The 22,299-nt window shown below is 37.6% G+C and overlaps 1 protein-coding gene across 7 annotated transcripts in view; it reads left to right on the top strand.

The window, feature by feature from the left end:
- Positions 1 to 21,589, top strand: part of SMARCA2 (SWI/SNF related, matrix associated, actin dependent regulator of chromatin, subfamily a, member 2) — a 120,183-nt gene extending 98,594 nt beyond the window's left edge. For all 7 annotated transcript variants that reach the window (XM_040089304.2, XM_040089308.2, XM_040089302.2 and 4 more), the window contains 6 exons: positions 2,173 to 2,390; positions 13,853 to 13,958; positions 15,176 to 15,277; positions 18,633 to 18,765; positions 19,870 to 20,012; positions 20,665 to 21,589. In XM_040089304.2, coding sequence (XP_039945238.1) covers positions 2,173 to 2,390; positions 13,853 to 13,958; positions 15,176 to 15,277; positions 18,633 to 18,765; positions 19,870 to 20,012; positions 20,665 to 20,700 — 738 coding nt within the window. In that variant the 3' untranslated portion in view covers positions 20,701 to 21,589. The remainder of the gene's footprint in view (positions 1 to 2,172; positions 2,391 to 13,852; positions 13,959 to 15,175; positions 15,278 to 18,632; positions 18,766 to 19,869; positions 20,013 to 20,664) is intronic.
- Positions 21,590 to 22,299: the final 710 nt, after the last annotated feature.

Genomic DNA, 22,299 nt, shown 5'->3' with positions numbered 1-22,299 from the left:
TAGTCTAATAGTGCTATTGCTATTAAAATAATAACAAGAATCAGTAACTGCTGAGCTAAAAATCTAATTTGAATGCCTAGAATAATAAGGGGAAAAATATGATAAGTAGATGTCAATATTAAAACCGGCTGAAGGAGGCAAGGCTTCAGGCCTTGTAGTAGGTAGAATGAAACAGCAGATTTCAGCATCCACAATCCTTTCAGTATTAAATTTTCAGTAAAATAAAATTACTTGTATATGAAAACATAGCCTTTCCCCAGCTCTCTTTTTTTTCCTGATCAGCTGATGAAGAGACTAGCAGCTCGCTGCTTTGCTGGCTTGTTAATTTTATCCCCACTAACTGTGATTTCCGATAGCCGGCCTGCTGATAGTGGTAAGGTAAATATCCTTTTTCATTGCCGTCTTGAAGATTCAGTAGAACTACATCACAGGCATGTGTAGGTGTGTAACACATCAAAAGTCGGTGTTCTCCGTGTTTCAATGTACAACTGAGTGCTTGAGGAGAGCAATGACATTAACTGTTGACAGCCTTGCATGCTGTATTTATTATTAGCTTTTCTGGCTTCCAAGATATGCAGAGAAATTTGCTTTTCTTAATCTTCATTAGCCTCAGTGGTTTATAGCGCGTGTCCTGCTTTAGCCGGATGAATATTAATGAATTTGTGTGCAGATTTTTTTATTCCCTTCTTCTTTCTTCCTAACTCATCAGATCTCGAGCCTCCTTCATAGTGAATATCTGAATGCTGTGGAAGCATGATGTAAATTGTCTTTTGATTATTAAGGCCTAGTTTCAGGCTGTCTCTCAGGATTCTGCTTTTGTGTTTGTCTTGGATTTGCACATCACAGGATGCATAGGAAACAGATTTCAAAATCCCACTGTTTTTAAAACATGCCAGGTTATTTTGTGTCGTGCATCAGGTTTTGTTCACAAAACGTTTTTGAAGAGACATTGTACACAATTGAGAAAAATAATGTCTAGGCTGTAATCACTTTTTTATATTGATTGTTATGCTCACATGATCATAAATATTAGCCATGTTTGGTGCTGTGGAGAAATGAAGGTAATTGCCTTAGGATTAGAGCTCTTTCAGCTACGAGAAAGGATTGATTAGCATTTGCATGTACTCAAGGCAATATTGAGAAGCAAAAGCGACAAATATCAACACGAGTTATGTTCTGAGAAATCATTAATCATAGAAAGTCTTAGTTTTAAGATTTTCTGTTTTATTTTATATTTTTTTTAATTTCAGTTCTCTTATGACTTGGTATTCTTATTTCTTTTCTTTTGTTGGCTTTCTCAAATCACGAAAAGTTCAGCTTCTTGCTTTATGACGTGGAATCTGATAGTGCGTATGAACAGGTTTCCTTTATTCCTAGTTTGGTTTTTTGTACCACTTTTTTTATCCCTCTGCGTAGAGCTGCTGAGTCTGGTTAAAAGCGTACATCCAGGTAATTGAAACAATTGAAATTAGTGTTAATTGTCTGTGAGTGTGTGTATGGATTGGTTTTTGGTATGGGTTTTTTGCATCACATGTTATGAGTCCTGTTCAGAGCAAACCACTGTACTGTCAGTGTTTCTGCTTGCCTCATGGTTACTGTTCTAGAAGAAAATTATACATTTTGAGATTTTAACATGTAGGTGATTTAAAGTTGCTTAAAAGGCTTGGAAGAGGAGTTGTTACTGCATAAAGCATCTCTGTTCTTTGTGTATGCACAAAGAACGTGTGTGAACTGGCTTTGGGAGCTGAGCACAATTTAGACTGTCCTGTTTGAAAACATATGGTGTCAAAATCTGTTTTGCATGGAACTGTGTAGCCCAGGACTGACACTGATGTGAAAAAATGAATGTTTTCTGTATGCTTACTGAGACAATACCCCAGGCCATTATGTGTGAAACCGTGATTTGGTGCGGAATTCAAGGTTCAGATAAACAACGCATTTAGATGATAGTGGGATCCTTAGGAAAAGTTAATATTTAGTATCTCTTTGATTGCTGGTAAGTCAGGTTCTTGTAATCTTGTTTATAAATAAACTGAACGTTTTTAGTTGAATTTTCTGCATCCTGTGGAATTGCAGGGGGGGCTTATTATGGCTTTTGAATATAGGTTGTTATTTCTCTTTGCCATATCTCTTTTGTTTAAAAATCATGCTTTTTGAATCCATGGTTGTCAGGCAATTGAAGACGGCAATTTGGAAGAAATGGAAGAGGAGGTCCGGCTTAAAAAGCGAAAAAGGCGAAGAAACGTGGATAAGGATTCTGGGAAGGAGGATGGAGAGAAGGCAAAGAAAAGAAGAGGCAGACCTCCTGCAGAGAAGTTGTCGCCCAATCCACCCAAACTGACAAAACAAATGAATGCTATCATTGATACTGTGATAAACTACAAGGATAGGTGAGCTTGGAGATGGTCTGTCTCTGTTGCATGTGCTCTCTCCTTCCCTACTGAAAGTACTCTCTGCATTTTATAACATCTTCATTTTTTTCAGTCTTTAGAAAGACATGTTGACACTGCTTTTCTGGAGAGGAATCCGTCTTAGGGCTTGAACCTGAAAGTCTCACGCTTTGTAGAGCTTTGGGTTTTTTTAACACCCATCTGATAGAAAGTTGTTGAAATACAGTTTAAAAAAATAGGAAAAATGTAAGTCTAGAGCTCCTTTTTAGGAAAAAAGTCATTCTACTCAAGGTGTGTACGTAAGGACATTCGGCTTGAGCGGGATTTTCCTTTAATTTATTGAGCATGTGTTAATATTTTCAAAGACGTGGCTACAGGTTTATTAATTCAAATTTAGATGGGTCTCATAATGAAGGGCTGAAAGGCTGCCCATATTGCTCATATCAGGACCATAAGAGATGCCAAAAGAAAAAATACAGAAATACTGAAACATCAGAGATGGAAGCCTGTTTGTCAATATATCCCTATTTTCAGCATAAAAATATGCTAAATAGTTGGTCTTTAGGAAAAAAATACTCCTTCTAAAGTTAAATGTCATCTGAAGACTTCTGTTTTGCAGATTTTCAAACTGCAAATCGCCTATGTTTCATGAGCAAGAAATTGAGAATTAGTTCATAATGTCTTTGAATCAGACTTGATTGCAAAAGTTGTATTTAAACTCAGTTTGTATCTGCCAAAAATCAGTAAAGCCTTCTTGTGTGCTTATCTGTTCTTTGCTGTACACGGAATTACTTGGATCTTATAGCACCTATTATAAACCAAGTTAATATTAAATGCATTCAGAGAAAGTCAAGGAGTATATGCAGCAGAGCTACATGGAGCTATGTATTTTTTGCCTGTAAACAACTTTCAGTTGTTGACTTTAAATGACAACTTGCACTCTGCCCTTTTTTGCAGCTGCTGTTCTGGCTATGCCTGTACAAGGGTAGTTTGAGAGGTAAAGCACACACTGCTGTGATCCATGACTTTTTTTGGACATAACTATTAAAATGGACCATTCTGTAATCTGTGGGCTCTTTCTGGAGTACATCAAAAAGTATTTTATTGTATTGCAACAGCATTCATAGCAACAAACACGATGAGCAACAAGTTGACTACAATCTCAGTGTATTTAGCTCGCTGTGACTCTCAACAAACAAAACAGCTGAGAAGGGAAAAGCATTTAAGTTCAGGTATTCCAGCCAGGACTTCAAGGAAGCACCTCTGCATTTTAGATCCTTGTTCTTGAACCTTCTCTTGAAGCCAAGCACTTCTGATCAGAATATCTACTTCTCACATTTAAAATAGCAGGTAAAGTTGCTTCCACTAGCCTTCAGTAGGGGATAGCTACTGATAGCTTCTGGGGAAGTTAAAGATTTTTACCTGATGTTTGTTCCCCAGGAAGTTCCTGTCTGATTTCTGTCCAAAAAAAATTTAACAACTGTGTTATTTTGTAGTGACAACACATACTGTTTCCTCTCCCAGGACGCCACATTTATGCAAGACAGAATGGCTTCCCAATTTAAAAAGTGTATGGAGCTCTATTCTGTAAGGAATTAAAAATACCTCTTTAGCTGAGCTCTTCAGTGCTGTAAGTTGTAAGGAGGAGTTCAAAGTTTCTTAATTCCGATTTTTTTGTGAGCTAGCATCAAACCACCCAATACTATGAAACAATAGAACTACAAATTTAGGCAGCAGGGAACTTGAATATATTTGGGGTTAACCTGCTCTAGAGTTCAATTAATATTTTCAGGATTTGCAGCTTTAGAGTTAAATGGGTTTTAGGCATTTGGAACCCCTCAGTTTTGTTGGGGGTTCAATGTTTGTTCAGCTCTGGGCTTTTGTGAGTGTGAAGACAATTGGGGCAAGTATAGAGGGACAGGTTAATTGGAAGAAAAGTAGGCCATGAGTTTTATCTGGGGAAAAAAAATGAGTGTTCATGTATTTAGTATTTGAATGCTTGAAATCATCTTTGTCTTTTGTTTAAATTTTCAGTGCTAAAAGGTGTTTCATCTTTATGGTAAGTCCAGAGGGCTCATCTGGACTATGGAGAACTGATTGTATCCCAAAAGGCGGTCAGGTGATACCCATCCAAAATCTTAGTGATTTAGGCTTGAGTTACTTTGTCAAAGCCAATTCTACAACCTTTATTAAGTTTTGTGCAGTTTAAAGGGCAGCATGAAAAAAAGTAAAAAGAATGTGTTACAAAGCTGGTAAATCTCTGCGTGCTTTATCTCATGTTTTCCCTTGCTTTTGAGAGGAGTTGCCTGTAAGTACAGAACCGCTTTTCCATTCTTATTAAAGCCTCAAAAAAAAAAAAAAAAAAAAAAAAAAAAGGTTCAATTTGTGGTGCTCAAAAAAATCTGAAATGCTAGTTGGCTGCTTTTCTGTGGTGACACTGTCTAATGCTGATGCAGGGATGGATTCTCCAAGTGCTTTCCTAACCATCTAAAACTTGCCTTTAGTTGTAAGCATCTGGGAATAAGTACCACCCTTTTTTCCCTTGGATGTTAAAAAAGATCCAGCAAAATTGGCTGGCTGTACCAAGGGAAGCTAAAGGTTTCAATAATACAAACAATAAGTTGTAGTGAATAGTAGTTGCACAGAAAAACTTAAAAGTGAAGATTAAAACAAGTTTAAACAGACATATTAGCAATATTTTAGGTAAATTTTCGGTGTGGATAAATGCAGGATATGATTCTCAAAAAAAGGAAATGCAGAGGTAGTTATCCCAGTAGTTGTAAACCTCAGATAAAGAACTCCGTGGAAGGAAGTGGAAGTCAGCAGTGAGGTCAGTTTAGTCTTCCTCATGTCCTCAGTGCAATTTCAGCCTTTTAATTTAGATTTTTATGAACTACAGTTTATCAGTCCTCCACTTTCCTTTTATTCCCATCATTAATCCCAATGTGATGTTGATTTTAATAAAAAATTCCTTTGACAATAGGTTTAGCAATTCTTAGAGAGCAATTTACAAGTAACACCTGATTTTCTTTGGATATTTCTAGAGAGCTAGAGACACACTGAAGGAGAAAAAACTGCAGTGAGATTTGACTTGACTGGCAGCCAGCATTAGTTTCCTGAAATTACCGTGTCTAGAGTGTGTCCCATACAATAAAGAAAATAGTTGAAAAAAGAGAAAAAGGACAAAGGTGGAAGACACTAAGAATGTTCAGCTTGGAATGCTTGAATGCCTTTGGTGTGAGAGTTGTTGATATCTTTGTCAAGTTGACAATATTTGATTCTTGCAGTCTCTCTTGCATTGGATTCCAGTTTCGACTGATGTGCTTCAAGATATTTTTTGTATTGATAGGCATTTCTTTATGTTATCTTCATAATTGTCTTAGTTAAACTGGAAACAGATAGCTGATACCTCAGTCTGAAGAACTATGGGATACATGCTCCAAATCACTAAGTAAAAATTACTATTGAAGGCACTGCTGCCTTTTTAAACTGCACCTGTGGTCTCATTACTCAGCTTTCAGTATAAAACCATAAAACATGTGATGGTACTACTGATGCAGATCCCTTTTTGCTCTTCTACACTGCTTTGCCATCATTGGCAAAGCTGAATTAATATAGGTTTCATCTATACTAGTTTAAAATGGAGAATGGATCTGTAATGAAGGAAAGGTCGGAGAGAAAAGATGGTCAGAATCTTCTGACTTCCAGTCATCTGACCTAGTGAAAGATGTCTCTGCCCACCCGCAGCAGAGAAGCTGCTGAAGTTTATCTTCAAAGGTCTTTTCTGACCCAAACCATTCTATGATTCTATGATTTTGCTTAAGTATTTTTTTAGGGTACCATAGGAACATTATATGCTAACATGAAAGAGAGAGGAGATACAATGAGTAAGCTCATTAATCTGAGTGGAAAGAAGTAAAAATACTTAGCTGAAGACACTGTTAAAAAAGTAACTGGTAAACTGGAAAGTTCTTGGAGAAATGGTGTTGGCATAGATTACAATGTGTTTATGATATGTATTAAAAATGAGGAATGTCCTGGCCAAAATTAAAATATCAGTAGTGGTGTGTTAATCATAGCAGACTGGACACAGTAAGATCTGGAGTAAAAGAAAAGGCATTAAGTACAGTATCTCTGAGTGCATTATATGGTACTCAAAGACCAAAAATAAGAAAATTTTCTTCTGATTCAAGTGTCAGCTCAAGTGGAACTGACAGGAGAAGAATTACGTGGGCAGAGGAATTATTGATCAAAGCCAACTATTATCCATCAGTATTGTCCAGACATAAGAAAACAGGAGCCTTACTGTGATGCTATTGCCTATGCGGATGTGGAATATTCATTATGGGTGTGATACTGTTAAAATTCGAGTTGCTGTATATAGTACGTGAATGCTTTTCCATTCAAGAAAGATTAGTTTACCCTGAGACAAGTGTAAATAATTACTTCAGTGATAAAGTAGCATGGGAGAGCCTTACAAGAGGAAACAGGTTGGTTTGTTTATCCAGTCTTGAGGGGGGAAGATGATTGCTGTCACCAAATTCCCTGGGAAAGAAGGGAAGCGTAAACAGAGGAAGTGTAGAAATATGTAAAAATACAAGATGGTGGTCACAAGGTTTTATGACTGGAAGCATTTATTAATTACTGCAACTTATTTATTAAGAGTTCTGTAATCTTTCCATATGGAATAGTGGGACAGAAATAACTAGATAGATTTGGCCTTTGTTCCTTGATTTAAAAAGTTCTATATGATTATTTACAATGCCAAGACCCTAGACTCAGGGACCTGAAAACATGTTTCCAGTTGCACATTGATCCTGGTTCTCCCAGGTGAAGTATATGCATCATCTTTGCAGACTCCATTTGCAATACATATTAATCTGAGATTTTGTTGCAATTAGTTCTTAAACTAAGATTTAAAAGCATTTACACCTTTGTACCTTGTTCTAACCTTGCAGCGTAAAACACTTGTTTAGAAGAGAGCAAGTTGCAGTGCATCAGTCCAACATTATTTTCACATGTTTTTCCAGTTCCCATGCTTTTAATATGTCTTTCTTTCCCTTTAAAATTAGGAATGGCCATGGAAATTAATATCATAGAATCATGTGTTATCTATGTTACATTTTCACAACACAAAATCAAAGAATGACACAGTTTGGGTGGGACTACAGCAGGTCATCTGCTCCAGCCTCCCTGCTCGACGGAGCCATCCCAGGGCAGATGACACAGGGGTGCTCCAGACATTTCTTGAATGTCTCCAGTGACAGAGACTCCACAGTCTCTCGGGACGATCTCTTTCAGTGCACGGTGACCTGCAATATAAAGCAGTTCTTCCTCATGTTAAGGTGAAACTTTCCTGTGCACCCATACCTGCATGTTCCCTCTCATCCTATTGCTTGGTACCACCAAATCAGTTTGCCCCACAAAAATTGGTTTGTATGTCCACTTAAAATGCTGTAGCCTTTTTTAAGAAGGGACAGTTTTACTGCCGGTAGCTTTGCTTTCAGAATAAGAAATTTTTAGGCCACATTTGAGCCCCAGCTGCTGCTCTATATCATACACATGCAGACTTAGTCTCCTAAACTATATTTTTCCTCTTGTGATGGTTTTCCTCTTTATAGCGTATTTCAGAGGAAGACAAGGTGTAACTGTAGCTTTCTTTTCCTGATTAAATAAATAAAAGTAGAGAAAGTAGAGAAGATGAATGATACTTCATCCTGGCAGGTTTAAGGAAATGCTTGTCCCTCTGTAATTGGCACTAGTGAGGCCACACCTGAAATCCTGTGTTTTGGGCCACTTCTGGAAAGATACTGAAGTGCTGAGGCATGTCCAGAGAAGGGCAACAAAGCTGGTGAAGAGTCTGGAGCATGAGTCATAGGAGGAGGAGCTGAGGAAGTTTGGGGTTTTTAGTCGGGAGAAAAAGAAGCCCAGGGAATGTGTTACTGCCTTCTACAACTGCTGCCTAAAAGAGGTTCAGCCTCTTCTCCATGATGAAAAGTAACAGAACAAGAGTAAAGGGCCTCAAGTTGCCCCAGGGGAGATTTCAGCTGGATATTGGGAAAAAGTTCATTGAAACAATGCTCAGTCATTGGACCAGGCTGCCCAGGGAAGTGGTAGAATCACTATCCTCAAGGTGTTGAAAAGGTGTGAGGATGTGGCACTTGGTGGTAGACAGGACGATATTATAGGTCTTCTTCAATGTAAATAATTCTATGATTCTGTCATCCATGGCTTGCAATCCTTCAGCTTCCTTAAAAACCCACTGTTTTCTTCTGCCTTGCTTCAGAATTTACTGTTTCCTGTCTGGGTACCAGTTTGACTCTCCCACTGGTTTGCATTAACTTTGCATAAATAGCAGCAGCTGAATTCAAGAGTCCTGGGATGCTGATAGTTCTGTTCCATACAGTGATTTAATTTGTGCCCTACCTGCCCTCAGATCTATTCACAGATTTAAAGTAAGGACTTGCATGGTGTACCACTTAACTCCACAAAGTCTTCTCCTGCTATCAGGTAGCTGTTGACCACATTCAAGTAAGGATAGAAAAAAATTGAAAGGTGAAGTTTTTGTGCCTTTTGCCTACTTGGCAAGAGACTACTCCTGTCTGTGGTGCTCAGCATTTTGATGACACAGCTCAGGGAGATGGTATTTTCTCTGTACGTGAAATGGATTTTATTCGTAGTCTTTTCAGCCGTTTTCTTAAGTTGCCGGGTTTTAACTCTTTTAAAATGGACAGTACTGATCTAGCTAGTAATTAATTATTCCAGCTGGTACTCTTGGGTATTCAAACACAAGAAGTAAATAATTTTTACTTATATCCGAACCCAAGTTATGGCGTGAACTGCCACGTGTCAGACCCGGGGATTACATATTTAACTATTTTTACCAACTTCCATTTCAGTGATGGGGACAGGTTTACCATGTACTACTGTAGTCAGTTCCAAAAAGGGACCATTAAACACTAATGAAAACGAATCATGTCTCTGCATAGCTGGGTCACTATTGGAAATCACTGTGTCAGTTCCTCCCCCACATTCATTTTTCTTTTAAATAGCATCTTTGTGATTTTGCATTTAATTCAAAGTTGTAGCTTTCAAGCCATGGTTCTGTTTTTGAGGACTCTGACTTGGGCAAGCAGGACTCTGCCTTCTATCCACCCTAAATTGAATTTATTTGTTAAAAGTTTGAAATTTGCCAGAAATACGAGAATGTATTGCAATTTTGGCTTCACAGTTATCTCTCCTTTTGATTCCAAAGGAGGAAGAATGTTGGTAGTAGGATACTCCTAGCAGGCCTGTGGCAGCTTGTTTCTGGCCAAATACTGCCAGGGAAAACAAACAGAAAAGGAGCCTCATACAAATGAGGTTCCTGCATTTCATTTCATTTCGCTGAAGACAGTGCTGACTGAAAGGGTGGAATTATGTGCTTGTATGCACCTTGGAAATGAGAGAAAATTGGAAACATTGCACACAAATGTTTTTCTAGGCAAAAACCTTTTCTAAATAAGCACTGTTTCCTAGTGCTTTTTTAGCTTGTGCAGTTTGCAAGTGTTTTTAGTGTGAGCACACATGGGAACTAGCATGTTGAGCTGATGCAGTAGCAATGAACTGTCACAGTTCTTTCGCAGTCAGATCTTTTAATTTATTCTGGTCCTTCCTTTCAGCACGTAGCCTGCTAGTTGCTAGGCAACCATAAGTGATTTTTTTTTTTTTTTTGACTGCGCATGATTTTTATGTGGTAGTTGTTGTGGTTATTATTTTCTAATTACATAAGTGGGCAAAAGCATTAAAATCAGAGTTGCATTAATAATTACTTATTGTCGCCTACTGTGTCCACAGCACAGCAATTTGAGATTGTTAGAAATATTGCACTCGTTTATAGTATGGATGTGCATATGCAGTGGGAGTGCAAGATAGTACTTGGTGGGAGTAGGTTTTATAAAATGATAGAACAGAATAAGCTGTTATTGATCTGAGTAGGCAAAATCAGGCTGTCAGTCAACCCCTTAATGCTTTTTCTTTCATGGCCTTAAATGATTTTCAGTAATTAATTACATCAAGCAAAAGCTTGAGGGTTTTCTATGGCATTCTTAGTTTAATAGAATGTGTGGACAAATCACAGTTGGCTGGTTTTGCACCTGGAAAATAGAATATTGCTGTTTAATAATTTATGAGTTGTATTTTTAATTTAAAATACCATATAAGGGTGGGTGTGTGGATGTAAAAAGAGAAAAGAATAGAGCCATGAGATTAAAAGCTATAATCTCAGGAGCTATTTCAGTAGGACAAATAGGCTAAGCATGTTTTTAAATTCGATCAGAATTAGTTTATTAGTGGCTATTTCCTTTTTACTGAAGTCATTCTTCAGTATTAGACTCTAAAGCACAGTTGAAGAAACCCAGCATCAGTGGTTGGGTAATTTTACTTTAGTTACAGTGCGCTGTGCAGTGGTGCAACAGGATACTGCTTTGTTTTGCTTTGCTTTGCTCAGGACTGATCCTGCCTTGCATGTGTAAGGTGGGCACTGATCACGTCATGAATAGTCAAATTCCCCCTGGGCTTCTGTATAATGCTCTTAAGGACTCTAAATGTTTTGCAGATACAGTACTTCTCTCACAGCATTTTATTCTCATTTTATAAATGGGGAATAGAAACTTAAATTTTAAGATACCATTTGGGCACCAGAGATCCAGTTGCTGGTTTTCACAGTGTTGTATATGTTCAGAAGAAATTCCATTGATCTCAGTTACAGCTGTTACTGCTCAACACTTCCCTCTCTGAACGAAAAAAAACAAAACAAAAAAAGCAGTCCTCAATTCTCAAAGGCATAGAAACGTACGTTAATTTAGTCAGTTGTGTAGAATGTATATAATGCATTGCTTTTCCTTGTATTGCTTCCAGTTTCATTTTGGGAGGGCAGTCTGTGATGAAGACAGATTCTGTCCTGTAGCATGACATAGACACTCACAAAGTCAAGAACAAGACTGGTGCCTTTAAATCCATTGTATAAGTGCTTGGACGGGGAAAGTACGAAAGCAATGAATTTGAGTCCATACCAATGGAGATGGCAGGTGCACTGGCCAGAATTTCACAGTTAATTTGCCGGCAGGAGAGAAATAAGCAAGACTTGGCTGTGACAGTTACCTGGCCATTTTTTGCTTTCATCTATTTCACTGACAGGGTTATTCCTAAATATATTAGATCTGTTGGGTGAAGTTGCTAGTAGCTGGTGCTGAGGTGCCAGTGGTCTCCATGAGTATCTATCCCAACAGCTGTATTGTGATCGTGACACGCAAAGCAATCACACGAGACGAGATATTTTTGCAGGGCAGAGACTTCCTCCGATCCAGCTCAAGCTGAGTCAGGGCGGAGAGAGCCTCCTTGTTTATTTCTTACTTTTTATGCATTTGTGGGTCTGGCCGAAGATTGGCTTCTGGGGTTTTCCACCCCTCAACCTCAGTGGCCAGACCAACTGTCAGTTACAATTGTTTTCAGGTTAGAAATATGCAAACAAAGGACAGAGAATGAAAAACATATGTTTTATGTTACATATGTGGGAAAAAGGCAGAAACTGCTCCTAATATTGTACAGTAGCTAAAAGGTCTGACTCCATTTTTATGAAAATCAAAAAGCTTTAAAAAACTCAGAAAAACCAGGGTAACACTGTATGGAGTACATAGACTTCCCTCTGCCCTCCTGAGACAGGGATGCACTGTACGCCCACTGCTTTGTCTCACCTGCAGCAGCCAGGCTCAGGAGCACACTCAGGTGTGTGCCAGAGCCTTGCTGAGACCCAGGAGGCAGCTTGGCAGCTGCTGCTGAGTAGGCAAGGCCTGCTGCTGCTGCTGCTGCAAGTCAGACACAACTGTACAGAACGAGACAGAGGCTTTTGGTTTCTAGCTCTGCATTGAATGAAAAAATACTCCAGCTGCCTGTTGGTGCCAAGATTTTGGTAGAACAATGCCGATTAGCTGTCTGCAATTAGAGTATTTACATTATTGTCCTCTGAGATGGGAAGGGCAGCACTCCCTCAGGGCTAAACTGAGAACAGTAAAAAATTGTGGATAAGGTGAGCGCCACATAGTTAGGAAATGAGGAAAATCTGTTTATTTCCTCTTGTTCATTAATCTATCAGGACCATAAGAAAAATAGTACTTTCTGAAATTCTGATGTTACCTCAGGCATTAAGAAGTGCATACTGTATAGTAAGCATTCATTACTTCCATTAAGGGCAGAGCTGTTGCCAGCTTTGTGCTTTTTACCATCCTATTGTCCATTGCAGAATTGCTTCAGTTAATCTTCAATTCAGTTTTAGTTTAATGTCTGATAAGATCCTACACCACCCTGGCGGGTGGTTGCAAGAGAAAGCCCAGGGGAAAAACAGTATTTGGTAGCCTTCTTGCCCAACTCCTGTGGAATTTGGTGTTCCTGAGATACTATCTGGAAATTCAGCTGAGAAACAGGGCCCCTCTGGAGTAGCTGGGAGAGAAGGAAGCGTGTGAATGTGAACTGGGAAATGCTTGTGAATGCTGTGTGCAGTTCTTCACAGGACTGCTTTTTTTCTGCTACTCTGTGAAAAGTACATCCACATGGGAGAGAAAACCCAACCAAAAACAGCACAAGACCAACTAAACCCCTAAGTTTCATCAGCACATTTCCTCTCAAGGTGACGTACAGCCATGTATTATTTGGAAGATAACAAGTAGGAAGATTTTAAAAAGATCCACAATATGGAAGTGTTATAGTAACTATTAAAAGAAGATAAACAGTGGGAAGCATGGGAATCTTGGAGAATTTGGACATCTCTGGGTTATAGGCACATGTTCCGACAGTATAAAAGTTTTATAAATAATCTGTCACTTTATTTCAAATGAATGAAGAGGTACAAATGGAATTAGTGATTTTTGATATAGTTGAAATGATCTTCACAGAAAACCAACACTCATTAACAGAAGTTACTAATTTTTTTGTTGTAACGTCAAGTTAGTCTAATAGCAGCCAGCATATAGTATCAGGGAAACCAGTATGGTTTGCTATGAAGAGGAATTACGAGAATAACTGTAGAGTGAACAAGAAGACAAACTTAAGAGTGACAGAAGGGATAATTGCTAGAAATTACTGAACAAAACCAAGGAAACAATAAGAGTGTACTCAGCAAAAGATTGTGGAATTCAGATGCAAATCTTGATTCTTCTTTCATAAAGCCTCTTATACATATTCATCTCTAGTGATGTTAGATGTCAGTGACATATTAATGATACGTTAGGACAACGGTTTCAAATGTCAAATTGTTAGTTAATTTTTTGTACCAAATATAAAAATCAGGGTTCAGTTTCTAATTCTTTGAAAGAAAAACTGTGATTTTATTCCATTATTTTAATTTTTTTCTTACTATTAGATTGTGTGTGTGTTTTGTGAGAAAGTTGTAGTAATTCTTTTCAATATGGCGTTGTTTTTCTCAACAGTTCAGGACGGCAGCTAAGTGAAGTCTTCATTCAGCTCCCGTCTAGGAAAGAACTACCGGAGTATTATGAATTGATTAGGAAGCCAGTGGACTTCAAAAAAATAAAGGTAAGGCATGGGGGAATTTTGGAAGTGGAGATTCCTCTATTTCTTTTTGTTTTTTAGAAGGATGAGCATAAAGTTGTTTTTAAAATAACAATATGAATATTTCATGCCGCCTGTATTGGTGGATTAGATTTTAAACATTGTCACACACCTTGTTAGTGATTTTGTTTAGTGTATATTGCAGTGTATCACTGTAATTTCAAGGTGAAATCGAACTATAGTAGTGTGACATGGATGACATCTCCGTGCCTTTTTTGCAAAGACATTATTGTGAATCTGTCAACAGATCTGGTGAAAACACAGCGTTGACAAGGATTTAATAGTTCTAGAGGAATGTACCTATCCCTACATTTAAAATCATAGAACCACAAATATCCTGAGCTGGAAAGGATGGACACATCCTCAAGTCCAACTCCTGGCCCTGCACAGGACACCCCAAGAATCACACCAAGTGCCTGTGGGCGTCGTCCATTGCTTTTGGAGCTCTGTCAGGCTTGGTGCTGTGACCTCTTCCCTGGGGAGCCTGTTCCTGTGCTCAGCCACCCTCTGGGTGAAGAACCTTTCCCTGATATCCAGCCTAAACCTCCCCTGGCACAACTACAGTCCATTCCCTCGGGTCTTGTCACTGGTCACTACAGAGAAGAGATCAGTGCCTGCCCCTGCTCTTCCCCTCATGAGGAAGTTGCCTAGACCACAATGAGATCTCTCCTCAGTCTCCTTCTCTCCAGGCTGAACACACCAAATGACCTCAGCTGCTCCTCACAGGGCTTCCTCTTCTGGACCCTGGCCTCATATCCTGGAAGAGCCATGTCAGATCCGAACAGAGTTTGGTACATGGGGTCTAGGCAGCAAGCTGCACCTTGGGTGATGTCATAATTCTGTATCTTTCACCTATGTTACAGTTACTGGGTTGCTTTGCTAGAAAGACAAAACTGGAACTTCTTTTACTAAAAGAGTTCCATTTTTCTTGCTTTTAACTCCTACAGTTCACAAAGAAATTGCTTATTTTTTGCTCTTTTACCTTGATACATTTTTTTGAGTAATATGATAACAACGTGGTTGTTTTAAACAGATACTTATCTTGATGCCTAGGTAAAATTTTTTAATAGAAAGCTTTTAATGTGTTGTATCAAATATTAATTCAGTGTCCTCTCTGCTGTTCTTCTTTTTGCACCACTGCTCATCAATACTTGTCTTCATTTCCGCAACAAATGCAACAGGAAAGAATTCGCAACCATAAATATCGGAGTCTTGGGGATTTAGAAAAAGATGTCATGCTGCTGTGTCACAATGCACAAACATTCAACTTGGAGGGATCTCAGGTCTGAACAAGTTAATTTCTGTTAAACATACAGGTTTCCCCTATGTAATGATTTTAGTGCTTGTTAGTTATTATTTTCATATATAAACTCTCTGTTTCAATTCCTACTTCAAGTAGAGAAAAATGTCCACATTTTTAGAATCCAGAATTCACCGGACACTGCTGCACTGCGTGAATATTCAGAAAATTTGGGTTTAGCGCTAATTCTGAGATCAGATTTTTCTGATCTATGTGTATTTTAAGGCTGCAGTAAGACTATTTGAATCTGTGGTAAAAAGCAGTGTGTGAAATTATGTATCAGTTTAGGTTTTCCACAGTGGATCACAGAAGTAGCAGATGCAACAGTACGGCTCTAGGACAGGATGCTGAGGAAATACATCATAGAAAGATTTTCAATCCTGCTAATAGAAGATAAAAATCCAAGGCTGTCCATCAGTTAAGATATATATATATATATATATATATATATGAAGCTTTTTACCGTCTGAAACCTCTGTTTTTTAAACTTTTTTGTATTGTTGAAAGGTCAGTGTCCGCTTTAAGAAACAGTAGGAATAAATCCCAGATGAGTCTCAGGTTTAGAAGGCAAACTCATCTCAAACAGATGTTTTGCACACATGATTTGGCTCAGAATTTGGAGTAGGGTGCTGATACAAAAGAAAAGAATACAAAATCTGGATGGCAGATATGGAAGATAAGACAAACAGATAAGAAAGTTTTCTCAAAATACTTTGGAACAAAGTCTTGGATGATTATTTTTATAGAAGAGATCCAAAAAGTGTGATGCACACAATATTCAGTTGAAGCAAAGACCATGAAGACAGCTTCCATAACATGCAAGAGATAAAAAAACATGTTATTTGAAGCCTAAATAAAAGTAAACTGAAGGATGATGCTGCCAATAATGATAGTTTCCTTAAAATTTCTAAATATTAGTGATAACATTTAGCTAAATTGGAGAGTTTATGTTAAATTTTGAGAATTAAAAATGAGTGTGGAATTTAATATGAAGAATTGTTGGATTCAGTTCATCATTTAGTGATTATTTTTAATATCAAGATATATAAAAATTATTTGTGTAATATGTACTTGTGATTTTTTACTGTCTTCAGTTACATGGAAGCAACTACAAATAAATCAAATGAAAATATTTTAAAAACTAAAATAATTATGGTAGAATTCTTGGGACAAGATTTTGCTGCATGTCCAGATGTAAATTTTCAGGGCTAATTCAGGCAGTTGTTTAAGCACACAGTGGACTTCAAGTGTTCTGTTAGTGTGGCACTTGCTGCTTTTCCTCGGAGCAAAGCAGCTCCATCTGAGATGGAAGCTTATTCAGGGTTTTCAGTGATAGAATGGATTTATGTGCTACGGCTTTTGTCCTCAATGAAACCTCAGTGTTTTGGAAAACTTTTCATGTTGTAACAGTCAAATGACACACAGGTGTGTACAGGGTTAAAAATGCTTGTGTGTCTTTTCAAACAGAAGATTTCTCATGAATGGTTGTAATTTGTTGCGAAGTTCTTTTGTCATTGCTTCTCCCTTTTGGAAGGAAGTTCTACTGTCACTGTTGCTTGATTTTTTGAAACCTGTTGGACTTGCGTTTCTGTCAAAATAATAAATTTTTTATTTGCACAGCTTTTCATGAAGCAGCCCCATGGGGTTTTTTGTGTATCAAAATAGAGAGGAATATTACAAATAATTCCACATAAAGAAGGTTAAAATAATTTTTGAAACCCCTCTATTTCATTGGGAACTGTTTGAAACTTTGGGTCACGCTGATGCCCTAAATATGTAGTGGACAGCATAAAAAATAAAATATTGTACAGGTCTTTAATTCTTCTTGACTTAGGAAAGTGTTTTTGTGAGAAAGAACAGAAGGTTAGTTGAAAGAACCTTTCCTAAGAACAACTGAATATGCTAGGCTTATATATATATATGAAAAATAAATAGTTCTCAAGAGGAACTTGGCAGGTTCTATCAATAGCTGACTTAAAAAGAAGTAGGTATAAGAGAAAGAAAAATGTTATTTGACTTTAAGGAAGGAAGTTCTGGAGTCTCACATCTCACTAATGTTGTAAGGATTGAAGGAGAGCAGCCTTCTCAAAGCATTCGTAATTATTTTTTATAAATAATAGATATATAAAAAATTTAGCATGATTGAGAGCAGTCAAACATCTCAAACAAAAAGCACAGAGGAGCTTACAGAACAAGGAACCATCTCAGTGAAAGGCAAAAAAGCACTTGGTGGTCAATGAAAAAAGTAGGAATTTGATATTTCTTGTTAAGTATTCTGAATGAACTTCTTTTAATTCAATTTATTGAACCGACAAAGTATTAGAGTGCTTCTATCGCGTTTAGCGTGCAGACTGCATAATGGCAGCCAAAAATCCTTCCACTGTCTTCGCACTAGAAAGTGTGTCATTTAGCCAGAGGAGTAGAATAACAGACAGCCAAGGTAGATGATGATGATGATTGTGATGATTCTGATGATGCTAAAATCAAATGCAGTCTGTGACTCTGTACTCTTCTAGTAATTATTCTTAATTGTTTGGTGCTGAATTGTGCAGGGCTTCTCTTCTGGCATTTTACAAAACAAACTGCACAAGGTCCTTTATTCAGGTGATGACAAAGAATCAGACACTCAGCAACACAACAAGATTTTTACTATGCTAATCTAAGAAATATGTTAGAAGCCAAAAATAGTCACTCTTGAGAGTCCACTCATGCTGGAGGTTAGAGAGAAAATCTGATTTACCTGAGATACTTTGGTTACTACAGAAAGTTTGAGAACACATGCTCAATTTAGAGCAGACCCTAGGGTTTTTTTCAGTCTTTTTAGATGTGAGAGGAAGGAAGGGATGAGCTGCTTGGGATAAATTATTTTCCTTGTAGCCTCTTCGGATTTCAGAAAAAAAGCGTAGAGATAATTAAATGAGGGTTAGCCATTTGTCATTATTAACTGTATTGTCAGACTATAACCCATGTTTTAATTAAGGTGCTTACTGCTGAAGTCTGTTCCTTTGGCAGGTTTTCAAGGGTGTTATGATCTGATGAAAATGCACAATAGTTCCTATGGTAGTAGGAATAAGAAGAAAAACATTAACTAGACATTTTAGATGTAATACATTAGAAGAGTTGTTTCTTTGCAGCTCACTACTGACAAATTTCTTCATTTAGAGCATGAAGAATTAATGTTGGCATGTCTTGTACAATTCATGCAACAGACATTATTCCTTGGTATTTGAAAAGGCCATGTGTTCTTTAGAATTTCACTGGAAATTTAGGTCTATGCTGTGAATTTCTGATTCTGCCTGACTTCATAGTTCTGACAGAGATTTGTACCTGTACTGTAGATCTATGAGGATTCCATTGTTCTTCAGTCTGTGTTCAAAAGTGCACGACAGAAGATAGCCAAAGAAGAGGAAAGCGAGGATGAAAGCAATGATGATGAAGAGGAAGATGAAGAGGAGGAATCGGAATCAGAATGTGAGTCCCCTGCTAGATATTGACAAGGAAATATATCTGGGGATGGAAGAGCAGGTTTTGCTGCTTCTGCATGGAGACTGAATATAAGCTGCTATTTTCCATTGGTGAAGGTAGTTTCTTGCTAAGGTTGCTTGGGTGTAACGTTGTTTTGTTCTTTCAGCTGGGTGTTCTGGCTTACTTCTATTTAAACTATTCTTAAGCCAGAAACAAATCACAGAGGTGCTTTTGTGGGCAGCTGTAGTTGTTTATAAGCCCTTCAGGGCCTGTTCATGCTGTTTGTAAATGGAAGTGGCCGAAAAGGCTAGAGACAGTCTTCATTGGGAAGCGGTCAACCTTCAGGCATGATGTGACATACAAAGTTCAGCACATGGCTAAGAACCTGATGATGTTGAAAACACTCTTCAGTGTGACGAGGACGAAGTGAAACTCTGATTATTTCAGAGCACTCATTAAATCCCTGCAGATTTGGAAACATGATGAAGTGAAAAAGGATGGATTCCTTCATTGCACCTCACGCCATCCAGTCCATCTATCCAAATTCCAGCTACCCCTTATCTCTGGGTACAGAAGCTGCAGTACTTGGCCCTGAGCTACCCTTCCAAGTGTGTGACACATGTGTGCTAAGCATGCAGCTTCTGTAGCTCATTTGGAAATGAGTGGATATTATGGAATCAGAATAATGTGTTATTTAGAAAGACGTCAACCCAAAATTCACCAGTAACCATTTCTATACTTTAAAATACAAAAAAAGTGTGTTTATACAGAGGCTAAACATTTCTGTGGTATGGAAGAAAATATTTTTACATGCCTATCTTCTCACAGGACCATATACTATCTGTACACATCATACATTCTGATAATGAAAAGAAGCTGCATATACTTAACTTAAAATTTGTCTTTATAATTTAATATATATTATTGTTAAAACTATTAAGAACAAGAGAAATAAAAGCAAATACCTCTTTGTTGTTCCACAGTCCATATAAAGTCAGAAGGGAATGCCTTTTCAGGCTGCTACCAGAGGTGAATTTCTGTGAACAGGAGACAGCATTTAAATTTGATAAGTGAATGTTACATTAATGTACGCTGTTAAACTTCTTGCAGCAAAATCAGTGAAAGTCAAAATCAAGTTAAATAAGAAGGATGAAAAAAGTCGGGAGAAGGGAAAAGGCAAGAAGAGGCAAAGCAGAGCAAAAGCCAAGCCTGTCGTGAGTGATGATGATAGTGATGAGGATCAAGATGAAAATGTAAGTTTTGCTCAGTGAGACTGTGGAAGTGGTTGCAGTGATTGCATCTCTGCCCTGTCCTGCTTGCTGTCAGAATTCTCAACTATTCATGCTTAAGCACATATTTAACTTGTAGTGATCATCCTGAGAGAATTGGGTGGGGGTGTTAACTGTATCTGAGTGCGCTTACGAGATCTGGTCCCAGTGCTGGAAGACACGAAGTCTGAGAAGTTTGGATCTTATTTCTCGGAGCTGTTCCTACACTCACTGAACATTTAAGCCTCATGGTCTGTTCACTTTCGTCCACAGATGAAAAACTTACAGCTTGATTATTTTTTACCTTTTTTTTTTTTTTTTTCTTAGTGGGTGCTTCTATTATTGCAACAAAAGAAAATAGATGTCTTCCCAGTTGTTTTTAAATGTCTGGATAGAAAGAAAGAGCTGGTGTTTCCTGACTCTCTGTCTTCCCCCCCTAAAGAAGTCTACAGCAATTAGATGAAATTTCATGAAAGAGAAATTCTAGATAACACAGTACCTTTCTTCAGGCTATCTTGATTTGTCAGTTTAATTGTCATATTTCTTCCTCGTACTTCCTTTTATTTTTCCTTCTTTAACAAATTCCACAGAATAGCTGGAAAGAATTTCTGACTTGTCTTGTGTCTCTTACCTCTAGGACCAGTCGGAAGCAAGCGGAAGTGATGATGAGTGATCCATAGGGTTTATTTTCTTGGCAGAACTGACCCCTCCCCCTTCTCTTCTCTTTTCTCCTATTTTACACCCAGTGAATTCTTTTTGTCAAATAGACATCGGGTTGTTTCTGTATTCTCATTCTCTATAAATTAGCTTTAGGATAGTGCCAGACAAACATATGATATCATGGTGTAAAAAAAAGGCAAGAAAATGTAACATATTGTGACCAAATGGGCCTCAAAAAAAAAAAAAAAAAAAACCACCAACAAAGAAACCTTTTGAGGGAAAATGTGGTTTGATAGTATATTTCTATGGGCTGGTTTTGACTTGGTAATGGTTTGATTGTGCCTGGTTTTATGATTTGATAAGTTTTTTTTTTCAGTGGCATCAGAAAGGCAACAACAACAACAAAAAAGTCTTTTGTAGCATAGATAACCAGGAGAAGTCATTGAAAACCACTGGTTATTTTATTTTTCATCAGGCAGATTTCAAATTTTTTATTTGTCCTGTATTGGTTTTTTACACTGTGGTACATATATGCGACTTTGTTTAATAGCTTATAAATGTTCAGTAGTTAGCTTCCATACATCTTGCCCCATATATGTTTTTCCACTTTATGCTTGATGATCTTCAGAAAAAGGCGTTTTGAATTGTATCAAATTTATGTCTACTGTAAACTTTGCTTAACTTTTTTTTTTTTTTCTCTATTAAAGAAGTTGGGGTTAAAATGCTATTGAATATTGCAATCTATATAGTGTAACGTATGGCTTCTTTCATCAGACTGATCTATGTTACCAGTGTGGATTATCACCTTTTCCCTAAAGTGTACTTAATCTTTGCTTTCTTTGCACAATGTCTTTGGTTGCGAGTCATAAGCCTGAGGCAAATAAAATTCCAGTAATTTTGAAGAATGTGGTGTTGGTGTTTTTCTTATAAAGAAATAACCAAGTTCAATAGATGCGGCCGTGTGTTACATGTTCCACAAAAACATTTTTATAGTAGCAACGAGGGGACAAAAGTGTCTGCTGTAGAGAGCTCTACTACTATATCAGTTTTATATCCTTCCTGGATTAAAAATTCAGATATCACAGAAGTATCTTCTGAGATGGAGAGAAGATACGCAATACATAAAGACTAAACTTAAGTATTTTAAATTTAAGTAGATTTAAGTAGTAGACTGATACCTTGAAATAAAAGCATAATTCATTACTTAATTACCATTGAAGTGATATAGCAATAATTTTTTTTTTTTTTCCTTTCAGGAAATGTATGTCCATATGCCTTAGTGGGCATGAATAGAATTAGCTGTGCAGGCAGCGCATAAGTCAGTTTATTTTAAGTCTTATCTTGAGGTGCCACAGAGGTGATGCAATAAGATGTGGTAGTGTAAACATTTGAACTTTCTGTTTGCAGTTAACATTGCTACTCTGCAAAATCAAACCTTAAATTTGAACATACATTGTGTAAAAAATGGACAAGCCTAGGAGCATCTTTGTTGTATGAACTTCTGAGAGTATGTCTGCAATAAGGCTCTTCATACTGCCTTGCAGTAGGTTAACTGCTTCAGATTTTTGTAGCTTATTTGAAAAGTGATCAATAATTTGGACTGGTACCCATT

Source organism: Hirundo rustica, chromosome Z, assembly GCF_015227805.2.
Source record: "Hirundo rustica isolate bHirRus1 chromosome Z, bHirRus1.pri.v3, whole genome shotgun sequence".
Taxonomy (NCBI): Eukaryota; Metazoa; Chordata; class Aves; order Passeriformes; family Hirundinidae; genus Hirundo; species Hirundo rustica.
Note: the sequence above shows the minus strand (reverse complement) of the source record. Positions and strands in the feature narration are given on the sequence as shown.